Here is a 25,345-nt window from a genome sequence, read left to right on the forward strand (position 1 = left end):
GCTAAAACTCTAGTCTGGCACTCTATCTTCTCCCGCTCAATCTGAATTTGAAATTCTAGCATGCTGTGATCACTCCTTCCAAGAGGATCCTTAATGACAAAACTATTTATCAACTCTTCTTTATTACATAATAGTAAATCTAAAATAGCCTGCTCCCTGGTTGGCTCCATAATATATTGCTCTAAGAAACAATCCCTCAGGCACTCTATGAATTTTCCCTTGAATTTCCCTGGAATTTTCCCTTTGCCAATTTGATTGATCCAGTCAATATGCATGTTAAAATCACCCATGCCTACCGTTGTGCCCTTCTCACAAGCCCTCATTATTTCTTGGTTCATACTATACCCCACTTTGAAAGTATTGCTCAGGGGCTTGTAAATTGATCCTACCAAGTAGATTTTTCCCTTGTTTTTTATTTCCACCCATATCGATTTAACATCTTGGCCCTGAGTGCCAATGTCATTTCTTAATACAGCCTTGATGTCATCTTTAACCAATAAAGCAATTCCACCTCCTGTTCCATCCTGTCTATCCTTCTGGGATACTGAGTACCCTCGGACATTTAACTCCCAGACCCAGTCCTCCTGCAACCATGTTTCAGTAATCCCCACCAAATCATCCCTATTTGTCGCTATGTGTGCCGTCAGCTCATTGACCTTATTACGAATACTGCATGCATTTAGGTATAAGGTTTTTAAATATGTCCTACTGATTTGTGTTTCTCTTGCGGGATTTGTACACCTACGAACCCCCCGATGGGGTCTCAAAGCTGAAATGGTTCGTCGATGGACTGGACATGCCTGTCGTGGGGCACGATAGATAGGGGGAGCTGGAAGCACGAATAGAATTGGGAGAGGTAATGGAGAGCATCAACTCCATGCTGGTGGGATCCGATGGATTGCATCAGTTCTCGCCCTGCACCTGCGGAAGATGTTCGCAGACTTACTAGCAAGAGGAACCCTGCCTTCTTGCGGCGGTGCTTGTAGGGGTACATGCGTCCCATCGATCACCCCCTGGACATGGGGTGAATCCCGCTGCCCGGGCTACTGGTGGGCTCGGCCCATAAACAGGTGGATTTATTGTACTGCCCACTTCCTGCCAATGGCGTCTCAGAATTCCCATCATACAGCGTCAGGAACCATATTTGCATTCATTCTAATGTTATTATTGGGGGCGGCACTTGGCACAGTGGTTAGCACTGGGACTACGGCTCTGAGGACTCGGGTTCGAATCCCGACCATGGGTCACTGTCCGTGTGGAGTTTGCACATTCTCTCCGTGTCTGCGTGGGTTTCACCCCCATAACCCAAAGATGTGCAGGGTAGGTGGATTGGCCACACTAAATTACCCCTTAATTGGGGAAAAAAAATAATAATTGTGTACTCTAAATTTATATTTAAAAACATAATGTTATTATTGGGCCTACCCAAAACAATCCTCCCCCACGCTGGAAAATCTGCCTATGGCAGCATGAAATCATGTCAGTGCCATTCACAACAGGGTTTTAAAAATGTGCAATTGGAAAGCTCACCTCTGAGGGGGAATGGGAAGTGGTCCAGGCATGGGGACTCTGGGGTGGAACCTAGCATTGAGCCTCAGGGGTGGGGTGGGGGGGGGGGGAGGGGGGGTCAGACAAGAGTTGGATAGAGGGGTGCAGAGGCAGGGGCCAACCAGCAAGGCATCTTGGGTGGAGGGTGTGGTTAGGGGGTAGCCAGCTTGTCCTACTGTTCAGTTTTGGTCTCCTTACTTGAGAAAGGACGTACTGGCACTGGAGGGTGTGCAGAGGAGATTCACTAGGTTAATCCCAGAGCTGAAGGGGTTGGATTATGAGGAGAGGTTGAGTAGACTGGGACTGTACTCATTGGAATTTAGAAGGATGAGGGGGGATCTTATAGAAACATTTAAAATTATGAAGGGAATAGATAGGATAGATGCGGGCAGGTTGTTTCCACTGGCGGGTGAAAGCAGAACTAGGGGACATAGCCTCAAAATAAGGGGAAGTAGATTTAGGACTGAGTTTAGGAGGAACTTCTTCACCCAAAGGGTTGTGAATCTATGGAATTCCTTGCCCAGTGAAGCAGTTGAGGCTCCTTCATTACATGTTTTTAAGGTAAAGATATAGTTTTTTGAAGAATAAAGGGATTAAGGGTTATGGTGTTCGGGCCGGAAAGTGGAGCTGAGTCCACAAAAGATCAGCCATGATCTCATTGAATGGCGGAGCAGGCTCGAGGGGCCAGATGGCCTACTCCTGCTCCTAGTTCTTATGTTCTTATGAAGACAGATGAGGAGAGTGTAAACGTGCCCCTTGCCAGGACTGATGGTAAGGATGCATGGCATGTTTAGATGGTGAGTGGGAGCAGAGGGGAAATGAGGAGATGAGCTATAGGGGAGATGAGAATGAGTGTGGGACAGCGAGTGACGGTTTCCCTTGAGGTGGCAGTGAATGAGCTCTAAGGATGTGAGATGGGTGTGTGAGGTTGTGAGTAGAGAGTGTTAAGAAGAGTGACTTACCCTCGTAGAGGTCATTCTTTTGTGGCACTGGATGCTTGCCCTCCTCTTTTGGGAGCTGGCACGAACCAGCGCTACCCTGCCTCACATGTGGGTTGATAACCATGCTTGAGGGTCTCCTCCCTGTGTGCAGGTAGAGGGTGTCTCAGCCTGGCCCCTCCAAAGGTCGAGATGCAGACTTCTTTGCAGCCATTCTCTTTGTTGAACCCTGAAGAAGTAGCTGGAGAGCCCTGCGGTGGGCTTTAAGTGGAGAGCTCTGCTGATTGAGGATTCCAGCTGATGTCTGGCTGCCCACCAAAGAGGTGGCGTGAATCCCGTGAAAATCTTTTCTCCTGGCGCGGCAAGGCGGCGCAGTGATTAGCACTGCTACCTCACGACGGCGAGGGCCCGGGTTCGATCCTGGCCCCAGGTCACTGTCCGTGTGGAGTTTGCACATTCTCCCCATGTCTGTGTGGGTCTCACTCCCTCAACCCAAAAATGGGCAGGGTAGGTGGATTGGCCACGCTAAATTGGGGGAAAAAATTGAGTACTTCAAATTTTATTTTTTTTTAAAAGAAAATCTTTTCTCCGCTAAAGTGGCTAAAAATATGGTGCAAACACTCGTACACCACCAAGCTAATCACTGCTTGTCCTGCCCAGAAAATGGGAAAATTCCACCCTTACATTTTTAAAGTACGTTTCACTCAACTAATGACAGTGTTCAATTTCACTTGTACTTTCTCTGCCTAATTGTTCAACTCATCTAAATTGCTCCACCACTGACGGCCATTCTTTTGTTTGTCATCAATTTCACCATTGCCAGTCACGTCACATTTATTTTTCAATGGAGCTTCAGCCACGAGTTTCATGTTCGACGAAGAGGCTGAAGACTAACAAATCTTATGGCCAAAATGGAGAATAATTAACGAGGCACTGGTTGTACTTATGAATAACATTTACGGTTCAATTCCCGTACCAGCCTCCCCGGACAGGTGCCAGAATGTGGGGACTAGGTGCTTTTCACAATAACTTCATTGAAGCCTACTCGTGACAATAAGCGATTTTCTTTTTTTTTTCAAATAAGGGCCCATGAAAAGTATTGCATTTGTTTCTATGGTATTCCACACACCTAAACTACTGTTTCTTTCCAGATGTATTTACCCACTTTCCTCCTTACCTGCAACCTGATTTCTTCCCTGGCCTTTGTTGTCATTTCATATGAATGTAACTTTAATTATATATTAAATTTAAATACTCTGGGCAATTGGCAGATGCTAGAATTTGAGAATTACAAAGGACATTAGTAACTCGCTGGATAACCTTATACTAATCTAGCTCTGACTGTTCCCATTTTAAAAAATCTATAAATGTCTCAGCCCATGCAGCAAGGCAACGTTACTGGAGATATTAATGGCGATGGACAGTGTGTGTGTCAAGTTTTCCTGCCTGATACAACATTTCCAGCAGATAAAGTTGGAAATTTGCAACAGTCCTACCAAAACCTCTCTCAGCAAGTGGAAACTGAAATCTCAAAGGTGAAGTAAAGAATTTGGACTGATACTTATTTGTGTATTGATCTGCTTCATATATTCTTAATCTATTAGAGCTTATTAGCAGTGCTTGTCAATGTTAGCATGAAAGTTTTCACAAGTGTATTTATAGTTCTGTGTCTCTGACAGCAGCTCCAAGTGATTTTGATGACATCAGGTCATGGCAAAATGATAAAAAAAACATCATTGTGGCAGCCACGAAGAAAACAAGGCTAAATATCCCATGTTTGGCCTCATAGGCAGACCAATTACACTACGGCTATTAGTTTGGTTGCCAACTTGTCCAATTGTGCCCATTGATTTATTTCTATTATTTTGACATTTGGACTCAGAATTCCTGGTTTACCTCTGCCAGGGGTGCAGTGGAGTTCAAAATTGCCCAAGACCCATTCCCGGTTCACACTCCAGTTTCTGTCCAAGACTGATTGAGGCAGAACCACTGTCCTCTCCTATCATAACCCACGAGGACAGAAGAGATGGGATTAGAAAGAGGGAATTCCTTTGTCGGGAATTCTTTTGGCCCTGACCTTGGTAATGCCAAATGTTCAGCCTACACACCAAACAGTGGATAAGAGGTTCACTTGGGGATCTAAAGCACACCAGAAAAAATAGCAGCTCCATTTTTTATATTGGCCCCTGTGTGAAGAGGATGCCTGAGTTACACCCTTAATTGGAATTTAGAGCTCAGAACGCACCTTCCTCTCACCAACTAACATTGATTTGTGTTTTTTGCATTTTCCTTAGAAACAGCAAACACTGATGGGAAAGAATTAGATATATCAAAATTAAAGTCTTTACATATTGGCGCTTTCTTACGATTCTTTCTTATCTGAATATCTTGAACCCTGATAGCTTGAACTGTACGAGAGTGTGCTTATTCAGTATGGAGAAAAATTGATGAATCTGACTAAGCGGCTTGAAGCGATGGAAAACAGTGAAGAAACATTCACCAAACTTGACTTTGAGCTTCTGCGCTTTGAACTGAAGGAGATGGAACACCTCATCACTGAGCTGATGCAGTCGGTTCAGGGGGACAATCATGTGTTCGAAACACTGTTTGAGGAGGTGATTATGTGATGCAGTTGAGAGACCAGTTAACACAGCAATGTCTGTATTTTCTCTTTATCAAGCATAGAAGGTGGCAGCGGGACCTCACGGAGGACTGGGGCCACCGCAACAAGCAAGATATGGCATCGGATCATACACAAATCTTCAAAGATGGCAGGTGTTACAATCCCAGTTGATGCTATAACTGGACAGGAAGATCCCAGAATGAAACTCTGGCTCAAAAGACCGTAACGTTTACTTTTTTTGTGCAAAACGTGGAAGGACAGAGTCACAAACCCCTAATTTCTTTTTAACAACAGGAAGAAAATGTTTATTAATCATGAAAAAAATTGGATTATGATACAATACGGCTTTAAAACCCCCCCCCCCCTCTCCCTCCCCCCCCCCCCCCCCCCCAGCTTAACAATCACACACAGGTTTTAAGATTAACACGGATGACAAAATACGTTTGAAGCTACAATGGCCTCATTAACGCAAAATCCCTTTGAACACAGATTGTGGTCAAATGTGGACAACATGGTGGCACAATGGTTAGCACTGCTGCCTCACAGCACCAGTGACCTGGGTTTGATTCCAATCTCAGGTGACTTTCTCTGTGGAGTCTGCACGTTCTCCCCGTGTCTGCATCGACTTCCTCCGGGGGCTCCGGTTTCCTCCCACAGTCCAAAGAGGTGCAGTTTAAATGGAGTGGCCATGCTAATTTGACTCTTAGTGTCCAGAGGTCAGGTGGGATTACTGAGATCAGGTAGAGGTGTGAGCCTAGGTAGGGTGCTCTTTCAGAGGGTCGGCGCACACTCGATGAGCCAAGTGGCCTTCTTCTGTAGGGATTCTATGACACGCTGCCCAAAGTTGGTGCCTGTGAATTTTTCATCAGAATGCCCCCAGATGATTGTCACATGAGAATTTCCAAACTCCACTCCCAAAACATGCTTCAAACTTTTCTCGCATAATACTGCCTACCCTAAACAGTTTGCATTTTGAAATCCAGACCAAATGACACTTCTAAACAAAGCTTCTGCTCCACTTTTAACAGCGAATCCAGTCCAGTATTTTACACCAGCCCATTGGTATTTATTTTCTTGACTGCTGTGCAAACTGTTCACAATTGCTTAAACTCTCCATTCCCAGACTGCATTAAAATTGCACCAAATGTTCCATTTACCTCTGAAATCTGCTTTCCCAGTTTAAATCTGATTACTATAATTGTCTCTTTAATTGGGGGGGGAATGAATTGGGCACTTTAATTTTTTTTAAACTAAGAGCAAAGGGAAGCCCTTCTCCTGGAAAGTGGTCTCATGTTACTGAGCAACAACTTACTGAAATTTACTCTTCATGGATTATACCTCTCTAAGCACAACAGAATCACAGTTGGAATTGAAAACAATCTCCACACATACAAACACCTTTGTTCTACATTAATCTAACTCTAGGTTTTACCCTTCAAACACAGAAACATTAAATTAAACCCACTTAAAACGATACCTTAATTCTAATATTTACTAATACAAGAGGTGCTGAAGGACTGGAGGATAGCCAATTATTCAACAAGGGAAGAAGGGATAAACCGGGAAACTACAGGCCAGTCAGTCTGACCTCAGTGCTGGGGAAACTATTGGAAGCAATTATGAGACAGAATTAATCTGCATTTGGAGAGGCAGGGATAATCAAGAACAGTCAGCAGGTTTAGTTAAGGGGAGCTCATGTCTGACAAAATTGATGTAAATTTTTGAAGAGGTGACCAGGTGTGCAGATGACGGAAATGGATTTGATGTTGTCTACTTCGACTTCAGCAAGGGTTTTGATAAGGCCACAGATGGTAGACTGATAGCAAAGGTAAGAGCCCAAGGAAATTTGGCAAACTGGATCCAAATTTGGCTGAGTGACATGAAGCAGAGGGTGATGGTCGAGGGGTGTTTTCTGAGTGGAAACCTGTGTCCAGTGGGGTCTCGAAGGGATCAGTGTTGGGACCCTTGCTGCTTGTGGTTTATTCAAATGATTTAGACTTGAATGCAGGAGGGCTGATCAGTAAATTCACAGATAATATGAAAATTGGTGAGGTGGTAAATGGTGAGGATAGCCTGAGATTAAGGAGGATATTGATGGGCTGGTCAGTGGCAAATTGAATTCAGTCTGGATAAGTGCAAGGTGATGCACTTGGGCAGGACAAACAAGGGAAGGGACTGCACAATAAACGGCAGGTCACTGGGAAGCACCAAGGATCAGAGGGATCTTGGTGTGCATGTGCACTGGTCCCTTAAAGTAGCAGGGCAGGTGGATATAGTGGTTAAGAAGGTATATGGAATTCTCGTCTTTATTAGCCAAGGCATAGAGTTTAAGAGCAGGGAGGATATGCTGGAACTGGATAAAATGTTGGTTAGGCCACAGCTGGAGTATTGTGAACAGTTCTGGAATACACATTATAGGAAGGATATGATAGCACTGGAAAGGGTGCAGAGGAGATTTACCAGGATGTTGCCTGGGCTGGAGAGTGTTAGTTGTGAAGAGAGATTGGATAGATTGGTTGGTTTTCCTTGGTGCAGGGGGTACCTGATTGAGATGTATAAAGTTATCAGGGGCATAGATAGAGTACACAGGAAGAAACTTTTCCCCTTGGTGAAGGAGGGACAATGACCAGGGGGTATAGATTTAAGGTGAGGGGCAGGAGGTTTAGAGGGGATGTGAGGGAAAACCTTTTTACCCAGAGGGTGGTGGGAGTCTGGAACTCGCTGCCTGAAAGAGACCCTCATAAAATTTAAGAAGTATTTAGATGTGCATTTGCAATATCAAGGCAGACAAGGCTATGGGAAAAGTGTTGGAAAATGGGATTAGAATGGTTAGGTGGTTGTTTTTGAATGGCGCAGACACGAGAGGCTGAGGGGCCTTCTCTGTGCGGCTGAACGCTATGACAATAATAAATCCTTTAAAACCACCATTGTCTTCCTAATACAGGTTAAGTTGAAAAAGCATGGCATAGAATCACAGAACTTGACTTCTGGGCCCTGCTGGGCCGGGAGCAGAGACGCAAGTGGTTGGGTGGGTGAGAAAATACCACTACTATCTGGCATGCCACTCGCCCAGCGCCAATCCACCCCGCTCAAAATGGGATGAGGGGACATGAACACAAGTAGCTCACGTGGTTCATAACGAACATATTAAGGACAATTAAAGGAGGTTGATTAAAATTTTCCAGTCAGTTCCTGCAGGAGGTGGGGGGGGGGGGGGAGGTTGAACTGCCTGCATGCAGCCTCTTGGCACAGATCAGGAAACTATTGCTCCAGGCAGCCGTCTCCCCACCTACCTGGGTGTTACACAGCCATTTTTTTTTTAGTTTAAATTTTAAAAAGGTTGGAGGGTACCTCCATTTTGAAACTCCATCTCCTACACTTAGATGCCATCACAGCATGCTGCTCCTTTCAAGCTCACTGGCCTTCCAGGTTCGAAAGCCAACTTGCCATTCTAAATTGGGTGGCCAGCCATCTCTCTAACCACCCTGGGGAAATTAACAAAGAGTGACTGTTTCCCAACATTGCGCACTTCTGAACCACATTTCAAATGAATGTGTTAAAAAGCCCCCAGAGAAAATCCTCCCCACAGATCTTTACAATACAGAATGAGGCCAATTTAGTCTCACTCCCCAGCCCTTTTCCCCCAAACCCTGTAAATTAGTTCTCTTCAAGTCATGCCCAAATGCCTTTTCAAACTTCCTGTAGAATTTGATTCCATCTCACTTTCACTACTTGTTCTATCAAGGCACCTCATAATTTGAATACTCCTATTAGATTTTCTCTTAACCTTTTCTGGTCAAAGGAGAAATTGCTGCTTCTCCAGTAAGGCCACATAACTGAACCCCCCAATCCCTGGTATTATTCTGGTAAACCTCCTCTATACCTTCTCCAGGGTCCTGACAGAATACTTAATCACAGATTTATGCCGGCTGAGCATTAAATTCCGTGCCATAATGTCACTATTTGCAAAGCCAAGTACGCCATCCACTTTCTAAAGCACTTTATTTTACTTCCTTTCCATATTTAAAGCCCTGTGACTATGTCCCAGGTCCCCCTGTTCTTAGTGAACATGCACTCTCCAAGTTCCGTATGTTTGTGTAAGACTTTGATTTATTTTATGCTGTTAATATTTTACATTTTCTCTTTTCCTTTCTTTTTCAATTAATGCCTGCAGTCTCAATGGGCAGAATTCTCCCAACCCGCCCACAGCAGCTTTGATGGTGGGCGGGTGTGGAGAATCTGGCGGGAGGCAAAATGCCGGAAATCTGCTGAAATAAAATTAAGTTGCAATTCTCTCAATGGCGGGTTGATGGTGGTCTGGTCAGCCTACTGGCAGGTGGCACAAAACCCGTTTGCATTCATTTGTGTCTCATGACTGCTCATTAAAACAGCTGCTTGCTGGAATCCTGTCAGGCCTTCGAATCTTGGGTCACACCAGCGGAAAATTGCGCAGCTCACACCCAATTGCTAATCAGTAGCACGCACGAGGCAGTTCACCAGAGACTTTGAAGTGAGTGCAACAACTTTCTGACTCGTGCTGCGCCCTCCTCCTCCTGTACTGTTCACCATTCTGCCAGGGCAAATCGGTTCCTGTCTTCCATCTCCATACCAAGCTGGTCTTCATGGACAGCCCCATGCTACTTCACCCTCCTGTATCACCGCATTGGTTCAGTACAGCGCCTGGGACTGGGGAGTACAAGGGTCTCATTCTCCCCTGGTGCCCTCCACCAGTGTCGATCTGAATGACACTCCGCTGTGGGATACATGCAGCCATCACGCCAAAGGTCCGAAATTCGACCGGGGTTGGAGTGCAAGGTGAGGAGGGGGTGACAGGTGATGGCCTGATGAAGACAAAGAGGGCAATGTAGAAGGTAGGCTGTGCAGAGAGGATATTGATAGAGAGATATTGACAGATTATGTGAGTGGGCAGAAAATTGGCAAATGGAATTCAATGTGGGAGCACGGTAGCACAGTGGTTAGCAGTGTTGCTTTACAGTACCAGGGTCCCAGGTTCGATTCCCGGCTTGGGTGACTGTCTGTGCAGAGTCTGCATGTTCTCCCCGTGTTTGCTTGAGTTTCCTCCGGATGCTCCGGTTTCCTCCCACAAGTCCAGAAAGGCGTGCTGCTAGGTGAATTGGACATTCTGAATTCTCCCTCTGTGTATCCGAACAGGCGCCGGAATGTGGTGACTAGGGGCTTTTCACAGTAACTTCATTGCAGTGTTACTGTCAGCCTACTTGTGACAATAAAGATTATTAAAAATATTAAAAGATGGGAGATTGTTCCTTTTTCAGGCCAATAATTGACCACTTCAGGGTCTCATCCTGCTGCTGCAGGTATTAACCTAGCTGTGGACGGGCCTGTCAGTATGCGGGTAGGTGACAGATAAAACTGGGTGGGCCAGCTTGTCACTTCCTATGCAGGTTGGCGGGCAGGGAAGGGTGGTCCCTCGATCACTCAGTGACCGATTGAGGGACTGAACATCGGGAAGGGAGGGGCCTGCTTAGAGCATAAGAGCTTTTTATTCAAAAATATTTAATTCAAGGAACTTTCATGTAAATAAACAAAAGCCGAAGAATAAACATTCAACATTACAAATAACCAACAACCACTGACCCTCCTGCTCCCCCAATATCTCCCCCATCTGCCATCCTGCCTTTCCCATTCCCCCCGCTGTACCCTCAAACCTCCTTAAAGAAGTCAATAAACAGCTTCCGCCTCTGAGTGAACCCATCAACTGACCCTCTCAGGATGAACTTGACCTTCTCCAGACTCAGGAATTCCGCCAGGTTGCTCACCCACATCCCCACTTTCAGCGGCTCCAAGTCTCACCATCTGAGCGAAATCCATCTCTGGGCTACCAGGGAGGCAAAGGCCTCTCTCGTCCCCTGGACTCCCGGGTCTTCCGACACCCCAAACACCCCGACACCTTTGGACTCGGGGCCATCTTGACCCCCAACACCTTGGGCATTACGTCCGCAAACCCCTGCCAGACCGCCTACAATTTTGGACATGCCCAAAACATCTGGACATGCACTCCATCACCTCCCTCAACTTGATTGGGCTGCCAATCTCTGCACGAACTCCTCCTCTCCCTTGGGAACCTCCATCCAGTCAAAGAACCTCCGAATTTCCTCCCACCCCCCGCCGAGGGCTCCGACTCATACAATCTCCTGTAAAACACCTCAAACACACCATTCCCCCCTCTGGTGCAACATCACTCCACCCATTTCGTCCTTTACTCTGCCAATCTCCCTCACCGTCTCTTGCTTCCTCATCTGGTGGGCCAGCATTCTACTCGCCTTCTCACCGTACTCATATACTGCCACCTTCCCCATGGGCACTTGCCCAAACTCCATTTGGTGCCTCTGCCTCTCCTTCAACAGCCCTGCCTCTGGGGTCTCCGAATACATTCTGTCCACCCTCGGGATCATCTACCAGCCTTGCCATCTCCGCTTTCTCCCTGTGCACCCGAATTGAGATAAACTCCTCCCTAACCACCGCTTTGAGCACCTCCCACAGCCGTGATGGCCGTGACCGCCCCCATATAATTTAGCACCAAGTATTCCCGAATGGCAGCCCTCACCCGCTCACACACCTCATCATTTGCCAACAGCCCCACATCCAACCTCCACTGCGGGCGCTGGGCCCCCTTCCCGGTCCACTCGCAAATCCACCCAATGTGGCACGTGGTCAGAGACCACGATGGCCGAATACTCCGACTCAACAACCTGCCAGCAACGCCTTATCCAGCACAAAAAAGTCAATCCAGGAGTACAGCCGGAGCACATGGGAGAAGTATGAAAATTCCTTTGCCCTCGGCCTCCCAAACCTCCATGGCTCCACTCCCCGCATGTGCTCCATGAACCCCTTCAGCTTTCCTCGCCACTGCCTAAACCTTCAATGACTCGATCTCGACTGATCCAAGCTCGGCTCAATAACCGCATTAAAATCCCCTCCTTCCCCCGCATGATCAACCGGTGCAAATCTTTTGTGAGGGCCACAAAGAATCCAGCATGAGTTTGTAGAGTTAAAACAAATAACTTTATTTACAATTACACATATACCGCAGTAGTTGTACTTCACCACTGCTTCACTCCTCTAGCTGGTCCCACGCTGACTACTGGCCAGCTCTATTTATGCAGGTGAAACTGGCAATGATCCCCCCCCCCCCCTCATTGGGAGCTCATACTCAGGATACCGAATAGCCAATAGTATTCAGGCAGGTTATAACAGAATCTAATTCAGGAATCTTCCTCAGCACCCGCTTCATCCCAGTTTGGGGCAGAAACGTTTCCCAGGACCACCGGCACTCACCCCACTCCTAGTTTGTGGATTCATCCACCAGCCACACCAGAGGAGTAACACCTTGTACAGACACTCCTGCACCTCTTGCCATCAAATAATGTGCTTTTCGGGCGGAGCAAAAGACCAAAAAATACTGTCTTGAGTGGGGGCCACCAAATGTTTGACCGCTCACTCCATGGCCTCCACCGGAAGTCCTTTAAAGTATAAGAGCTGCTGGCATATCCATAGACAAGACTTTTGCCTTGATTGTATCCATCTGCTCTCTTAACTGGGTCATGATTCCAGGGGAAGGCCTGCCCCGGCGCAGTGATTGCCTGATCAGCTTCTGGTTTGGCCGGCCTGTCCGAAAACAGACAACATGAAGCAGAGACTCTCAACACCCCAGCGGCATGGTGGCTCAGTGGTTAGCACTGTTATCTCACACTGCCAGGGACCTGGATTCAATTATGACCCTGGGTGATGTCTGTGTGGAGTTTGCACGTTCTCCCCCCCCCCCCCCCCCCCCCCCCCCCCCCGTGTCTGTGTAAGTTTCCTCTGGTTTCCTCCCACAGTCGAAAAATGTGCCGATTAGTTGGATTGGCCATGCTAAATTGCCCCTTAGTGTCCAACGGTTAGATGGAGTTACGGGGTGGGGCAGTGGGCCTAGATAGGATGCTGTTTCGGAGGGTCAGAGCTGACTCGATGGGCTGAATGGCCTCCTTCTGCACTGTAATGATTCTATAATATTCTAACAACTCAACAAAATTCCCCACATTAGTTATACAACACAGGATATAGGAGCAGGAATCGGCTATTCAGCCTGTCAAGCCGAATCCATTATTCAACATGATCGTGGCTGATCCTCTATCTCAATGTCATACTCGCTTTCTCCATACCCATTGACACCTTTAGTGTCTAGAAATCTATTTATTTCATTCATATATATTTTCAGTGATTTGGCCTTCACAGCCTTCTGTGGTAGATAATTCCATAGGTTAAATAAGTTAAAAGCTCATGGTGTTCAGGGTAAGATCCTGGATAGAGGATTGGCTGACTAGCAGAAGGCAGAGATTGGGGATAAAGGGGTCTTTTTCAGGATGGCAGCTGGTGATTAGTGTTGTGCCTCAGGGGTCTGTGCTGGGACCACAACTTTTTTTACAATATACATTAATGATCTGGAAGAAGGTACTGAAGGCACTGTTGTTAAATTTGCAGATGATACAAAGATCTGTAGAGGGACAGGTAGTATTGAGGAAGCAAGGGGGCTGCAGAAGGACTTTGACAGGCTAGGAGAGTGGGCAATGAAGTGGCAAATTAAATACAATGTGGAAAAGTGTGAGGTTATGCACTTTGGAAGGAGAAATGGAGGCATAGACTATTTTCTAAATGGGAAAATGCTTCGGAAAGCCGAAGCACAAAGGGACTTGGGAGTCCTTGTTAACAATTCTCTTAAGGTTAATGTGCAAGTTCAGTCGGCAGTTGAGAAGGCAAATGCAATGTTAGCATTCATGTCAAGAGGCTGGAATACGAGGCCAGGGATGAACTTCTGAGATTAGATAAGGCTCTGGTCAGACTCCATTTGGAGTATTGTGAGCAGTTTTGGGCTCCATATCTAAGGAAGGTTGTGCTGGCCTTGGAAAGGGTCCAGAGGAGGTTCACAAGAATGATCCCTGGAATGAAGAACTTGTCGTATGAGGAACATTTGAGGACTCTGGGTCTGTACTCATTGGAGTTTAGAAGGATGAGAGAGGATCTTATTGAAACTTACAAGATACTGCGAGGCCTGGATAGAGTGGACATGGAAAGGATGTTTGTAGGAAAAACTAGAACCAGAGGACACCGTCGCAGGCTAAAGGGACGATCCTTTAAAACAGAGATGAGGAGGAATTTCTTCAGCCAGAGGGTGGTGAATCTGTGGAACTCTTTGCCGCAGAAGGCTGTGGAGGCCAAATCACTGAGTGTCTTTAAGACACAGATAGATAGGTTCTTGATTAATAGGGGGATCAGGTTATGGGGGAGAAGGCAGGAGAATGGGGATGAGAAAATATCAGCCATGATTGAATGGCGGAGCAGACTCGATGGGCCGAGTGGCCTAATTCTGCTCCTATATCTTATGGTCTTCACTATCCTCTGAGTGAAGAACTTTCTCCTCATCTCAGTCCTAGATGGCCTCCCCTAAATCCTAAGACTGTGACGCTACGTTCTACCAGAAGAAACAGCATTGCTGCATCCAGCCTGTCCAGCCCTGACAGAATCTGATATGTTTCAATTAGATTCCCCTCATTCTTCAAAATTCCAGTGAATACAGACCCAGAGGACCCAATTTCTCCTCATAGAACAATCACACAATCCTAGGAATCAGTCTGGTGAACCTTTGCTGGACTCCCTGTATGGCAAGTATATCCTTTCTTAGATAAGGAGACCAAAACTGAACACAATACTCCAGGTGTGGTCTCACCAAGGCCCCACACAGCTGCAGTAAGATATCCTTGCTCATGTACTCAAGTTATCTTCTAATGAAGTCCAATATACCATTTGCCTTCCTATCTGCTTACTATACCTGCTTGCTTGCAGTGACTGTTGTACAGGGACACCCAGATCGCTTTGTAAGTCAATATTTCCCAATCTATCACCATTTCAATAATACTCTGCCTTTCTGTTTCTCTGTTCTAAGTTGATAACTTCACATTGTCCACATTATACTGCATCTGCCATATATTTTCCCACTCACTCAACTTGTCTAAATCACCTTGAAGCCTCTAAACATTCTCCACACCACTCACCTTCCCACTAAGTTTTGTATCATCAACAAACTTGGAAATATACATTTTTGGTTCCCTCATCCAAATTATTGATGTATATTGTGAATGGCTGGGGCCCGACCATTTATCCCAACAGGTTCCTACTGGTCACTGCCAGTCACTTCGAAAAAGACCCATTTATTCCTACTCTGTTTCTTGTCTGCTGACCAATTTTCAATCCAATATTACCCCCAATCCCATTGATTTAATTTTGCATGCTAACCTCATATGTGAGACTTTATCAAAAGCTTTCTGAAAATCCAAATACACCACATCCACCGGTTCACCCTCATCTATTCTACTAGTTATGCCCCCAAAAGGCTCCAGTAGGTTTGTCAAACATGATTTATCTTTCATAAATCCATGTTGACTTTATCTAATCCCATTGATATTTTCTAAGTGTCCTGTTATCATCTCCTTTATAATACTCTTTAGTATTTTCCCTACTAATGATGTGGGGCTAACCAATCTGTAATTCCCTGTTTCCTCCCTCCCTCCTTCTTTAAATAGCAGGGTTACATTTGCCATTTCTAATCTGCTGGGACTGTTCCAGAAGCTACAGAATTTTGGAAGATCCACTATTTCTTTGGTCACCTCCTGTGATGTAGATTATCAGGTCCTGGGGACTTATCAGCTTTCAGTATGTTTTTCACATTGACAAAAACAAATATCAGAACTTCTACCACATCCAAGACACTTTGTTTTATACCTCTGTCTTGCTATCCCTGTTTTGACTTGTATTAAAAGTGACAACCCTACAGCATAGCTGTGGTGGTGTGGAGTGCCAGGAAAAATAAATGTTTGTAAACATAAATGATCTCAAGTAGCTTCTGATGCAATAATGTTGACTTTTCAGCACTGTAACAGGTCATAGAGTCATTGAGGTTTACAGCATGGAAACGGGCTCCTCGACCCAACTTATCCATGCTGCCCAGTTTTTACCGCAAAGCTAGTTTCAATTTCCTGCATTTGGCCCATATCCCTCTATACCCATTTTACCCATGTAACTGTCTAACTGCTTTTTAAAAGACAAAATTTTACCCGCCTCTACTATTGCATCTGGCAGCTCATTCCAAACACTCACCACCCTGTGTGTGAAAATATTGCCCCTTTGGACCCTTTTGAATCTCTCCCCTCTCATCTTAAACCTCAGTCCTCTAGTTTTAGACTCCCCTACCTTTGGGAAAATATGTTGACTATCTATCTATCTATGCCCCTCATTATTTTATAGATCATTATATCTATAAGATCACTCCTAAGCCTCCTTCGCCCCATGGAGAAAGTCTCAGTCTATCCAGCCTCTCCTTATAACTCAAACCATCAAGTCCCGGTAGCATCCTAGTAAATCTTTCCTGCACTCTTTATAGTTTAACAATATCCTTTCTATAATAGGGTGACTAGAACTTTACACAGTACTACATGTGTGGCCTTACTAATATCTTGTACAACTTCAGCAAGACGTCCCAACTCCTGTATTCAATGTTCTGACCAATGAAACGAAGCATGCTGAATGCCTTCTTCACCGCCCTGTCCACCTGTGACTCCGCTTTCAAGGAGCTATGAACCTGTACTCCTAGATCTCTTTGTTCTGTAACTCTCCCCAACACACTACCATTAACTGAGTAGGTCCTGTCCCCATTCTATCCACTAAAATGCATCACCTCACATTTAACTAAATTAAACTCCATCTGCCATTCACATGCCACTGGCCCAATTTATCAAGATCCCGTTGCAATTCTAGATAACCTTCTTCACTGTCCACTATGCAACCAATCTTGGTGTCATCTTCAAACTTACTAACCATGCTCCTAAATTCTCAAATCATTAATGTAGATTAAAAAAATAACACTGAACCCAACACTGATCCCTGAGGCACACTGCTGGTCACAGGCCTCCAGTTTGAAAAACAATCCTCTACAACCACCTTCGGTCGCCAAGCCAATATTGTATCCAATTGGCTACTTCACCTTGGACCCCGTGAGATTTAATCTTATGCAACACCTACCATGTGGTACCTTGTCAAAGGCCTTGCTAAAGTCTATGTAAACAACGTCTTGCACCACTTGTCAATGGAAGACTTCATGTTCAACATGAACGTCCTCCTACTTCACCTTGTCAACATTTTAAATTCTTCCTCAGGTAATTATCTTCTCCTTAGCTTCCCTTCAAATGCTTTTATACTATTCATCTCAACTACTTGGAGGCAGCTGCGAAGGCAGTGGGTTACTGGTATTGCCATTAGACTAGTAATCCAGAGACCCAGGGTAATGCTCTGGACAAAACAGAAAATACTGGACAATCTAAGCAAGTCTGAAAGCATCTGTGGACATAGATGGGAGTTAACGTTTCGAGTCGGGCTGACTCTTTGTCAAAACTGGAGAGGAACTGGAAGTAGGGTCAGATTTATCCTGTTGTGGGAGTGATGGGGCATGGAGCTGGATAGAGGGCTCACGATAGGTGGAGATTGACAAAGATGTTGTAGACAGAAAGACAAAGGGAATGTAAATGGAGATGATCAAGGCTAAGAAGGATGCTGATAGTGGCACATTAAGAGATTAGAATGTGTTACTGGCAGAACAAAGGGAAGTAGTGTGTCAAAAGACAATTAGGAACAGGGAACAGATGGCCCAAGTGGGGTTGGGTGAGAGGGGGGGGACGCAATGGTGTAGGAAAACAGATCGATGGAAGAAATTAAAATAAACTGGTAGAAATAAAAATTGAAGGTGGAGGAGAAAGATCACAATCTGAAGTTGTTGAACTCATTAAATCCGGAAGGCTGTAACATGCTTAATCGGAAGATGAGGTGCTGTTCTTCCAGTTTACGCTGGGAAATGGTTCGAAATCCGTCAGGGCAGATGGTGAAATTTGAATTTGATAAAAATAAAATCTGGAATTTAAAGTCTGATGATGGCCATGAAACCATTGTCGATTGTTGTAAAATCCATCTAGTTCACTAATGTCCTTTAGGGAAGGAAATCTGTCGTCCTTACCTAGTCTGGCCTACATGTGACTCCAGAACCACAGCAATGTGGGTTGACTCTTAAATGCCCCCAAGGATGGGCAATAGCCAGCTATGCCCACATCCCATGAATGAAGAAACAAAATCTCCATTTGGTAGCGAGTTCCACATTCTGATCATTCTCTGGGCGAGGGCATTTCTCCTGAAGCCTTCTCATCATTCTTCACCTAACTCTATCGGCATTTTCCCTTATGCACTTATCTAGCTTCTCCTTAAATGCATTTATGCTATTTGGCTCAATCACTCACTCTGGCAGCAAGTTCTACATTCTACCACTCTCTGAGTTAGACGTTTGTCCTGAATTCCTTATTGGGTTTACTGGTGACCATCTTGTATTTATCACCACATGTTTTGGCCTTTGAGTCCCCAACAATGGAAAAAGGCTTACTGACATCTACCCTATCAAACTCATAATTGTCAATTTTCCAGAGACTAGGTCCGGAATTCTCTGATACTGCGACCAAGTGTTGACGCCAGCGTCAAAACCGGAGCGAGCGATGCTGGCGTCAATGGGCCCCCAGGCACAGTAATTCTCCTGTTCTTCAGAGGCGAGAATGGCACCGGAGTGGTGTGCGCTGCTCCGGTGCCGAAAGCCGGCCCTGCACGGCTGGCACCTGGTTGCTGTCTCCGCGCCGGTGCGGAGCAACGTGTTGGCGACCGAACAGCGGGCCCACGCGGAAGGAGGTAGGCCCCCTTCAGATAGCGGCTGCCTGCCAATCGGAAGCGCCCGATCGTGGCCCTGGACCACATGGAGGCCCCCCCCCCAGAGTCAGATTCCCCCTACCCCCCCCTACCAGAACGTCCATATCGACCGTGGGTTCGGGCTCCCGCCTGGTGGTACCAAGTTTGAACCACGCCGGCAGGACTCGGTGGAAGTTCGGCCAGTCGCCCGCAGATAATCACTGCGGGGCCTATTTTAGCAGCCCCCGACCCCCGCCGCGGCGACCGCACGGGCGCGATTCTCCGGTCGCCGGAGAATCAGCGGCCCGGCTTCGGAGCGGCATGGTGGGATTCTCGCGCCACCCCGCCGATTCTCCAACCCGGCGCAGGCTCGGAGAATCCAGCCAAGAGTCTCAGGCAGTTCAGTCGCTGAATGTTATTAACATGGGCATGAACAACGTTACTAACAGAAATGTATCTTTAGATTCGAAACATGACTGCCATCGTTAACCAGCTGGAACACTACGATAAGAGCAACGTGCTCCTTATGCGGCGTGAAATTAAGGAGCTGCAGCAGCGTTTGGAGGAATGTCAGAAACTTCACAATGGATCCCAGGGTGGAGATTTCGGTAATGACGTCTTACACAGAATTTACAGTACAGAAATAGGACATTCATCCCAACCAGTCTATTTGTGTTTGTTTTCCACATGTATAACCTCATACTCTTCTTCATCTAACTCTGTTAGCATATCCTTCTATTCCTTTTCTGAGGTACCTCTCCTTCAACATGTTTATCCCATTCGCCTCAACTGCTCAAAGTGGTGGCAAATTCCACATTCTAACCACTGTTTGGGTAAAGAAGCATCTCCTGAATTACTTTTTAAATTTACTGATTATCTGATACAACCCCTAGTTTTAGTCTTCTCTGAAAATGAAAAAATCTATGCCAGGTCTGTCCTCGAAAATCATTTCATAATCTTGAAGATCTCTATCAAATCATCCTTTAACCTTCTCTTTTCCAGAGAAATAATCCCCGCCAGTTCAGCCTGTCCTGAGAAGTATTGTCCCTGAAAATCCCTTTTGCACCTTCTCTACTACCTCCTTATCTCTTTTATAATAAATACCGTCATAACGGGGCGGGGGGAAAGGGTTATATCAGCTTCAGCAATCCATTATTAATCATTTCTCAGAAATAGCCATGATGTGGAGATGCTGGCGTTGGACTGGGGTGAGCACAGTAAGAAGTCTTACAACACCAGGTTAGAATCCAACAGGTTTGTTTCAATTCACGAGCTTTCGGAGCACTGCTCCTTCCTCAGGTGATTTACTAACATCCTTTTACGGAAGCAAACCTACTTTCCTCACCAAGCCTGCCCTATATGTGACTCCAGATCATTGTAATCTGTTGATTATTAGTTGCCTTCTGAAATAGCCTAACAAACGATTGAGTTATTGGGACAGGCAACAAATGTTAGCCTTGCCAGTTACACGCAGATCCCATGAACGAATAAGAAAAGCAAATGACCAAAAACACCAGTTTGGAGATTTGAGAATTTAATCAGACTAAATTGTTTTTGTATCCTGCCTTTTGTCCTTTCCTCCTACCAGGATCTTGTGAACACGGAGGAATTGCAAACTTGAGCAAACCATTTATCGTTCAGAAAAATTATCATGGAAGCAGCCGTCGATATGGCGCGTGGGGGAAAGACCCTAATCCAGTCCCTGGCAGAAAGAACATGTATTGGGTGACTTCACAGTCTTCATTTCCGACAATGAACGAGTATCGACTTTACTCAGACTACACACATCTAGTTGTCCAAGAGCATTTTCAATCCTCTTCTTTCTATACTCCTGGTTATGGGTCTGGCGTTGTGATGTTTAAAAATTATTTTTACTATAATTACTATTCAAATCACAGATATATCACAAGAGCAAATGCATCATCTCCAAACCAGTATCAGACAGTTCTGTTAGAAGATGCAGTCACTGGAAATAGATTCTCATACAGCTCTTCTGACAATCAAAATCTCGACTTTTCTGTTGATGAAAATGGCCTGTGGGTGATTTATGCCACTGAAAAAAGCAAGGGGAAGATTGTAGTGAGTAAAATCAATGAAGAATCCTTCATTGTGCAGGCCACTTGGGAGACCAATCAGTTCAAAAGGGCAGCCAGCAATGCCTTCATGCTCTGTGGCGTTCTCTATGTGACACGGACATTGACAATTCAAACGGAAGAGATCTTTTACACCTTTGATACAAAGACAGGAGAGGAGAGTTTTATCAACATCCCTTTTCAAAAGAAGTATGAAAACGTCATAAGTCTCCATTACAATCCTTCAGATCACAAACTGTATATGTTCAATGATGGATACCTGGTGTTCTATAACATTGAGTTCAAACCTAAAGGGCCTTAGCGGCAAATTCATGTCAATTAATTTAAATTGGGCATGTCCACAAGAGCCATGATGCATCATTGCCCTCCCTTCCCCCATTTCAATACGACATGGACAATACGCACTATAAAATCCTCTTCTTTTGAGGCTAAATTTTACATTTTTTCAACTTCTACCTTTCTTCTTTTTAGACGGTCCCTCGTGATCGAGGATAACCTTTTTCCACTTTGGTACAATGGATTCTCAGACAGCTGTTAAATAGAAACGTAGAAGCATAGGACGTTGGTACAGGAGGAGGCCATTCGGACTTCGAGCCTGCTCCACCATTCATTATGATCTTGGTTCACCATCCAGTAACCTGTTCCTACTCTTCCCCCCCCCCCCCCCCCCCCCCCGCATATCTTTTGATTCCTTTAACCCCAAGGGCTATATCTAACTACTTCCTGAAAACATACAATGTTTTGGCCTCAACTGCTTCCTGTGGCTGAGAATTCCATAAGCTCTCTCTGGGTGACAAAATTTCTCCTCAGTCCTACATGGTTTACCCCTTAGATTGCGACCTCTGGTTCTGGACTCCCCTGCCATCGGGAACATCTTTCCTGCAATGTCCCTGTCTAGTCCTGTTAGAATTTTATAGGTTTTTATGAAATCCCCTCATTCTTCTAAACTCCAGCTAATACAATTCTAACCGACTCGATCCCTCCTCCTACCTCAGTCCCACCAGCCCAGGAATCAGTTTGATAAACCTTCGCTGCACTTCCTCCATAACAATAATATCCTTCCGCAGATAATGAAACCAAAACTGAGCACAATATTCCAGGTGAGGTCTCAGCAGGCCCTATATATCAGCAAGATGTCCCTGCTTCTGTACTTGAATCCTCTTGCTATAAAGGCCAATATACCATTTGCCTTTTTTACCACCTGCTGCACCTGCATGCTTACTTTCAGTGACCTGTGTACAAGGACATTGTCTCATGCACATTCCCCTCTCTCAATCTATACTATTATTCAGATAATAATCTGCCTTCCAGTTTATGATACCAAAGTGCAGAACCTCACATTTATCCACATTATACTGGATCTGCCATGGTGTTTGTCCACACTCAACTTGTCCAAATTATTCTGAAGCATCTCTGTATTCTCCTCACAGCTCACCTTCCCATCCAGCTTTGTGTGATCTGCAAATTTGGAGATATTACATTTTATTCCCTCACCAAATCATTAATACACATTGTGAACAGCTGGGATCTTAGCACCAACCCCTGAAGTACCCCACTAGTCATTGTAGTCCATGTAGTATTGCTAAATGTTCAGCTTTGGACTAACAGCCTGTTTGCAACCATCAGGGCCCTGAGTCATGATCCTCCCTCTATCCCACCTCAATCCTGCCCTGTTGATTACTGTGGATCACAGGTTTTCTTGATGGTGTCCCAAGCTTCATGTTGTACCAACCCACTAGAAATGGTTGTGGAGTGTAGAAGTCCAATCAAAAATAACATAATGGTTCTGTTCATCCTTTCAGCGTCAGAGAAGTTTCATTCTGTACCTCAAATGAATAGGAACATATAATAAAACTGAATCTACTTGCAGTCACGTGTTATTTTTATTTCCATCTCGCCAAAGATAATCAATCTCAATATTGGCTGGCTGAGAGCTTTTCCAAGGGAGCCATCTATAAAGATCTCTCTGAAGTCAGCTATTCGGATGGAAGTTTTATGGGATATTTTGCCTATCTATTTTCTCTCCATACCCCCAGAATCTCCCCACCCTGTGGAAAGGATTCAAAGATGAGTAACAAAACAGTTGCCCAAGTTATAGATCATTGATTTTAAACGGACAAACAGAGATTGAATAATTAACTTCAGGGAAAAGAAGATAAGGGAATGGATAAGAGAATTGATAATGTGGTCACCTATTTGGTGACAAAGGTGATAGATGAGGGAAAGGCGGCAGATGTTGTCTATATGGACTTCATGTAAAGCCTTTGACAAGGTACCTCATGGTAGACTGGTACAGAAGGTGAAGTCAGATGGGATCAGAGGAGAGCTGGCAAGTTGGATACAGAACTGGCTCGGGCACAGAAGAGAGGGTAGCAGTAGAAGGGTGCTTTTCTGAATGGAAGGCTGTGACTAGCGGCGTTCCACAGGGATCAGTTCTGGGGCCTTTGTTGTTCGTGGTGTCTATAAATGATTTGGAAGAAAGTGTAGTTGGTCTGATTAGTAAGTTCTCAGACGACACAAAAATTGGCGGAGTTGCGGATAGTGAAGGGGATTGTCAGAGGATACAGCAGGATATAAGCTGGTTGGAGACTTGGGCAGAGAAATGGCAGGTGGAGTTTAATCTGAACAAGTGTGAGGTAATGCACTTTGGAAGGTCCAATGCATGTAGGAGTTACACAGTAAATGGTAGAACTCTTGTGAGTATTGACGGGCAGAGAGATCTGGGCATGCATGTCCACTGATCACTGAAAGTGGCAATGCATGTGGATAAGGTGGTCAAGAAGGAATATGGCATGCTGGCCTTCATCGGCCGGCACAGTAAGAAGTCTTACAACACCAGGTTAAAGTCCAACAGGTTTGTTTCAAATCACTAGCTTTCGGAGCACTGCTCCTTCCTCAGGTGAAGGAGGCGTATTGAAGGAGGGCCTCATCGTTCGGGGTATTGAATATTAAAATTGGCAAGTCAGGACCTTAGTTAGACCTCATTTGGAATATTATGTACAATTCTGGTCGCCACACTACCAGAAGGATGTGGATGCTTTGGGGAGGGTAAAGAAGCAGTTTACTAGGATGTTGCCTGGTATAGAGGGCATTAGCTATGAGGAGAGATTAGTTAAACTCGGTCTGTTCTCACTGGAATGACGGAGGTTGAGAGGCGACCTGTTAGAAGTGTACAAGATTATGAGTGGCATGGGCAGAGTGGATAGTCAGATGCTCTTTCCTAGGGTAGGAGAGTCAAGTACTAGGGGACATAGGTTTAAGGTGCATGGGGAAAAGTTTAGAACAGATGTTCAAGACAAGTTTTTTACACAGAGGGTGGTAAATATACTGGGGAGGCGGTGAGAGCAGGTACGATAGTGGCATTTAAGGGGCATCTAGATAAATATATGGGTAGGGTGGGAATGGAAGGATACGGACTCTGTAAGTGCATATGGGCTCAGTTTAGGCAGGTCAGCACAGGTTGGAGGGCTTAATTGTTCCTGTGCTGTATTGTTCTTTGTACTTGAGAATGGGATTGCTATGGGTATAAGTATATGGATGGCAATGATCAACCACTCCAAAGAATACACTAGCTCATTCTGCTATAGTAGTAAGGAAAAGAGAAAATTCTGATTCCTTCATCAATAAATTCACAGTCCAGAGTGGTGTCAGCTTATGTATGCCAGGAATCTATTTTATTATATTTCTCATTTTCAACTTCTGATGAAAGGTCATCATTCTCAAATATTCACTCTTCCTCTCTCCACAATGCTGTGACCTATTGGGTATTTCCTACATTTTTTGTTTTTAGGAGTTGTTGATTGGCCATTTCATAGAGCATTAAGACTCAACCACATAGTGGGTGGAATTTAATGCTCAACCCCTCAAGTGAGTGGAATGAGAGGTGGATGATTAAGGAAGGTGAGAATGTGCGGAGTGGAGAGTTTGCTATATTCCCAGCTTTTTAAAATTAAGTCAGGAATGGAAAAGATCAAAGTCGTACTTCCCACCCTAGTCCAACTGAGGCTTGGGGGAAATCAGATGTCCTCCCATTCAGGTATCCTGATCTCCACAGCATGCTCTAACGGCCACAAGGGCTTACCACACTGGATGAACCCCCTGTAGAAAGGCCCTTCCCCTGCACCCCACACCAATCCTCCTGCCTGACTGGCCTGGCAAAATTCTGTCCCACTTACCTGCCCTTGGGAGCCTCAATGGCTACTTCTTGTCCTGGGTCTACTGCAGTCGCAGCAGTGACCACAACTCCCAAAAGCACTGCTCGGTCTGAGGAATTGCCAGCTTGATTGTCTGGCCACCCTGGGAGATGGGATCCTCATCCTGAAGGGCCCTGGAACCCAGTGACAGGCGGGCAATTG

At 45.3% G+C, this 25,345-nt stretch overlaps 1 protein-coding gene across 1 annotated transcript; it reads left to right on the top strand.

Annotated features, from left to right (window-relative positions):
* The first annotated feature begins 3,853 nt into the window (after positions 1-3,853).
* LOC119962497 (olfactomedin-4-like) lies at positions 3,854-21,428 on the top strand. The gene is made up of 4 exons (XM_038790443.1): positions 3,854-4,021; positions 4,889-5,101; positions 19,361-19,505; positions 20,486-21,428. The coding sequence occupies exons 1-4, from the start codon at positions 3,854-3,856 to the stop codon at positions 21,289-21,291; spliced, it is 1,332 nt and encodes a 443-aa protein (XP_038646371.1). The 3' UTR covers positions 21,292-21,428.
* The last annotated feature ends 3,917 nt before the right edge of the window (positions 21,429-25,345 follow it).

This window comes from Scyliorhinus canicula, chromosome 2, assembly GCF_902713615.1.
Source record: "Scyliorhinus canicula chromosome 2, sScyCan1.1, whole genome shotgun sequence".
Classification (NCBI taxonomy): Eukaryota; Metazoa; Chordata; class Chondrichthyes; order Carcharhiniformes; family Scyliorhinidae; genus Scyliorhinus; species Scyliorhinus canicula.